The sequence below is a fragment of the Glossina fuscipes genome, unplaced genomic scaffold, assembly GCF_014805625.2.
Source record: "Glossina fuscipes isolate IAEA_lab_2018 unplaced genomic scaffold, Yale_Gfus_2 1, whole genome shotgun sequence".
Classification (NCBI taxonomy): Eukaryota; Metazoa; Arthropoda; class Insecta; order Diptera; family Glossinidae; genus Glossina; species Glossina fuscipes.
This window is the reverse complement of record NW_023998415.1, coordinates 50,524,978-50,529,953: the sequence shown is the minus strand read 5'-3', so window position 1 is coordinate 50,529,953 and position 4,976 is coordinate 50,524,978. Positions and strand designations below refer to the sequence as shown.

The 4,976-nt window shown below is 32.2% G+C and overlaps 1 protein-coding gene across 1 annotated transcript in view; it reads left to right on the top strand.

Annotated features, from left to right (window-relative positions):
• Window positions 1-2,709, top strand: part of LOC119631400 — a 7,947-nt gene extending 5,238 nt beyond the window's left edge. The window contains exons 3-5 of the mRNA XM_038023564.1: window positions 1,015-1,115; window positions 1,192-1,357; window positions 1,440-2,709. Coding sequence (XP_037879492.1) covers window positions 1,015-1,115; window positions 1,192-1,357; window positions 1,440-1,729 — 557 coding nt within the window. The 3' untranslated portion in view covers window positions 1,730-2,709. The remainder of the gene's footprint in view (window positions 1-1,014; window positions 1,116-1,191; window positions 1,358-1,439) is intronic.
• The last annotated feature ends 2,267 nt before the right edge of the window (window positions 2,710-4,976 follow it).

The window sequence follows — 4,976 nt, the reverse complement described above, 5'->3', positions numbered from 1 at the left end:
ATTTGGAACAGGAGGGGGGTTCACAGTAGGAGAGTTTCGAGTTGGGGAAAATATAGATGGGGTTATCGCCCTTGTACCGGCAGCTTGTGAGACTTGCCCAGTCTGTGAGAATGCCCAGCATTCACACGCGAACAGCCAGGAGGAGAGGATGACTTATTTTTCTCTTCATTACTTTTAGGCGATGGCACTTGATTAGAGTGAGTGGCAGCTCTGGGCGGAGATACCTTTGCCACTTCAGCGTAGCTTAAAACCGATGGACTTGCCGGTTTGTTTGTAACTGTTTTGCTACCAACCGACTCAGCAATATCGGAAACATTACTGTTCATTTTAGAGTTAGAGGGAGAGGTAACTTGTACCAACGAATTAGATTTGGAGAAAGCCAGAGGTGACGTCCCACACGCTACGCTACGAGTAGAAGATGAGTGTCCAATAAAGCGACACTCATCAAACCTAGACTTAATGAGCTCAAACTTTTCCCACAAGGAGCCGAGATTCCTACTCAATTCCGAGAAACCATAACGGGTCTCTGTGAAAAGTTTATAAAAGTCAATGTCCCGCTGCCTACAGTCAGGACATGACCATCTTAAGCCTTTAGACGGATCAGCGACTGCGTCAGCAGCACGGCCGAGAATACCGGCACACTTTGCATGACCAAAGCGCTCGCAGAGCCAACAAGAAACGAATCTATCAGAATCCGAGCCTGATTTCGCCCGACAAGGTGTATATAAACACTCCATGTCCTGTCAAAAAGACAGTTGTTGATTATAAAGAACAGACACACAAATCACTAAAAAAAAAAAAAAAAATCCTGAACATAAAAAAAAAAAAATGAAAGTATAATTCTTATTTTCGTTCTTACAATGCAAGAGTACGCTTACTACAGAACGATATGTAGTGAGCGTGATTGCCAGACAGACAAAAGTGATTGAAAGTGACTGAGAAAACGAATCTCTTCCGGATCACTCTAAAAGAGGATATAAAATGAAAATGCATTGATATTAATTGTCTTTAAAGGTATGCTTGCGTTGGTGGCTGCTGTTATGCTTGCTGTACAAATTGATGAATCCGAAAAATACGGCTTTCGTATATCCCGAGGGATATCATTTTATTTACAGGCAAGTTTAGTTAATATTAAATTGCAAGCCGACTAATGAATTGATTTTCTATGGTCTTTCTTTTACCTCATTATAGATTGTTGTTGTTTTGCTAACCATAGGTCTGTTTATTTTCGCTTTATATGATGTTTTATACTCCAAACGACCGAATGGAGATCCGACTATGATGATCGATGCTGCTTCGCCGTCTTCAGCAACGACGATAAATAATCCTGGCTTTAAAGAGCCTAGAACAAAAAATGGTAGAAAATATATCTAGCGATATATTAATTTTTTAATGCTGTAAAAAGGAAATTTTCTCTGGTTTTATGTCTTATTTTTTAGGTGTTTCTGTTACCGATGCTTCAGGGAAACCATACGCTGGTATACGTAATGGTTCGGGTAGTGTGGCCTCTATGAGCACTATGGTCACAAGCGTATCTAATGGTTCCTCCACTGTAGAATCTTTAACACGTTCACCACTGCGATCAAGTCTCAAAAAGCCAAGGCCACGCGGTGATAACACCTTGGGTATACAAAATCCAGGCTATTCAGGTTCCGGTAACTCACCACCCATGCGCCGAAACGGTAGCATCAAAAAAGTGCGCATACAAACTCATAGTACTGAAGTTTAGGCGGGAAAATTAATTTTAGTTATAATAAAAATATACATTTTATTTTAGATGGTTTTATGTGTAAATGTAGATTCAAAGGTATTTCAAGACTGTGTACAGAGAAGTAGATACGAAAGTATTTATTAGGAAATATAAATGCAAAATTAACTATACCTTAAGATAAATAATATAAAATTATATCCAATAGATTTCACAATAATAAATAATATATTCAGTTCAATATATACATAATATGTTTAGTTTGTTATAATTTGATTACAATATTGATTTTGTCGCTTTCGCATATTTCAAGTATTTGATTGTTTATATATGTATATGTCCGTTAATGTAAAGGCAAATATTGCATTTTATCAAATAATTGCAACATCTAAGGATATGCTGTTTTAAGCAAATTTTATATATATATGGGCCCTTATAAAAGTTTTTTTTGCTTTACATATAAATGGAGCACATAATCTTTCTGCTTTAAAGGAATAAAACTTAATGTTTAATCATATGCTCGCACGAATGAATTGGCTTAAGTTCAAGTCATAAATAAGTTATCGATAGGATTCGATCACAGTAGAAAATATAAGAAAGGGAAAAAGAGAGAGAAAGAGATATAGAGATTGAAATATAACTATAATGTTGCAAAGAGATTGCGCTATGTCCTATATCTTTATGTTTAATTAACGGACTTAGTTGTTTCTGACATTACCCGGACGCTAATTTTACAAATCTAAAGTGTATTTTACTTGAATAAATTGTTTTCCAATTTATTTTTAAATTTAATTTCTTCTTTGTCTTCCACGTTTTAATAAAATTTGAGAAAACATTCTTATTAGTTTATTAACACATCCGTCCCAATAAAGTAAAAGCAGGCAAAGCGTATTTAAGAGATTTTGTATTTAATCATCTATTTAGGCACAATGATTGTAATTAATTTTATGTACGTGTTTGGTCACCATAATCGTTAAAATAATAAGCAAAAGTAAGAAAAAAAAAAAAAAACAAATCAAATCTAACACTTGTTTATCCCTCTCTTTTTTTTTATTGCAATTCATTTATGTGGTTACTTAATTTTATTATATATAATTAGCATTTGTATATTTAGTGAAAATTCTTTTTGAGTATAATAAAATACAAATGAATATTATTTAAATTAAAATTTTTTTATCCAAGCATTGATGGACTATTTCCACGTATCAAGCTGATCATTTTTGTTTAATATTTGTAATATTTAATACGATGCATAATTAAAGTTAGATAACTGGCATTATTTTTTTGATATCAACTATCGGTTATTATATGTTTCGGAATATTTTATGGCGCTTTTTTGGCTAGTTCTGCCAAAGTATCTTTTCTTTGGGACTACCCTAAGCTGTGTGCTAAACTTGAAATATAACTTGACTTCATCTTTGAGACTGGTTCGTGAAGACTCTTTATGAAAAAAAGGGGTTTGTATGCAATTTTTCGAAACCTGTTGAATTAAAATATTAACTGTGTCTCCCAGCCGGAATGTTTTCGCGTTATCTAGAGTTGTCTGCAATAGGTATCAATTACATAGTAAAAATAATTGAAGTTGATGTAGTAGCAGGATTAGTTCGCCTTTTAAGAAAAATTCTTAGGCGCAATGATGCGTTATCTCGTTTTTCGGGTTAACAAGTCCGAAGTGGCAAACAAAATGAAAAACTCTATTACTGTCTTATTTTATAAGGAAAAATAAGGAAATTAATAAATAAAAATATATGGTTTGAGAAGTAAAACTAAGGAAATCAACATAAATGTAAATAACAAACATATGAAAAACAACAATGAGAAAATTAATAAAAAAGACAATGAAATTTTTGGTTAATTAATAAAATGAAGAATGAAGAAAAAGGACTTTAAAAGAAAGAGAATGTAGGTGGACTTCACTGATGCAGTAGAACAAAGCAAATGAATAACTTAAATGTTTGTTGGGTTTAATAAATATATTTAAAATTGGAGTTGAATGGCCTTTATTGCTTGCTTTTCATTTCTTCTAAAATACTATGGAGTATAGTATATAAATTAATACAAAATAAACATCAATTGGATAAATAATTTCTAAAGTTCATATAAGTAGTCTTTATTTCTTGTTATGCGTTTTCTTTTTTTTTGTTTCTGTGTATATATGCAAACGTACACGATTTGCCGCAAAATTAAAGTCATTTCACGGAAATGTGATTAATGAATGATTGTGTTAAACGGTTTTGCTTAATATTGTGTAAATATGAATATTGTTCAATTTTATTGCATCTACTAAGGCAGATGTATTTGAAAATGTTTCTAGCTCGTCAAAGCACGCAGCGCAACTCCTACAAAATTCGTTTATTTCGATTAACTTGAAAAATGAAATCTACCATTCAATCAATCTGTCTTGTGTTCGCCGATTCAAATCATGATTTCCATTGCGGCAAACAAAATCAGCACATCAATCAAAACAATTTGCAGAAGAGGTTATTTTGGCGTGCATGGTTTTCTTCGAAGTATTATAACAGTAACAGTATAATGGATTTTAGTACGACAAATTTTTTGAATTCTAGAGATTTAAATTAAAAAATTGTTTTGGAATCAATATTGTAAAACAAGTCTCAAGCCAGAAACCAAACCTTTTTAAGGTGAGTGTAAAGCGAACGGAACAGGTTATAAAGTTATTGTTGTAAAGTTAACAGACGCATAAAGTTTCGTTCCAAAAATCGAAAATTTTGTAACGAAAATGTTTTATTATGTACAAAATAGCTCCAAATGATTTTTACACCACACAACCACACTATGCGTGCAACTATAACCGGAGCAGAACATTTTGCAGTTTTTGCATTAGTTTAAAGTAAAGTTTGGTTTGCAATTTGGTTTAAATGAAATGAGAAATTTTAAGAACGTTCTATTAAACGGAAAAGAATGACCTACCTCAACATGCCTAAAGTTATTCTACTTGCAATTTAAAATGTTATCGTATAAAATTCACCACAACTAAATAAAACTGCCCATCTTAATTTTATTTACGTTAACTCCTCATCATAAAATCAGTATTACTTAGTTAATAAAAATAAAAGCTTTCCTTCTGCTCAAAAGATATGAACATGTCTATGCCGTTACGGTCGTTCCTCACAGTTTAAATGTTAAATTTAAGATAATATATAATATAATAGATAATTACTTTAAAGTATACGAGTATATCCTTTGAAAAAATGGATAACTTTGATATAAACTAAATGGATACTATACATTCGACACATATTAAAAC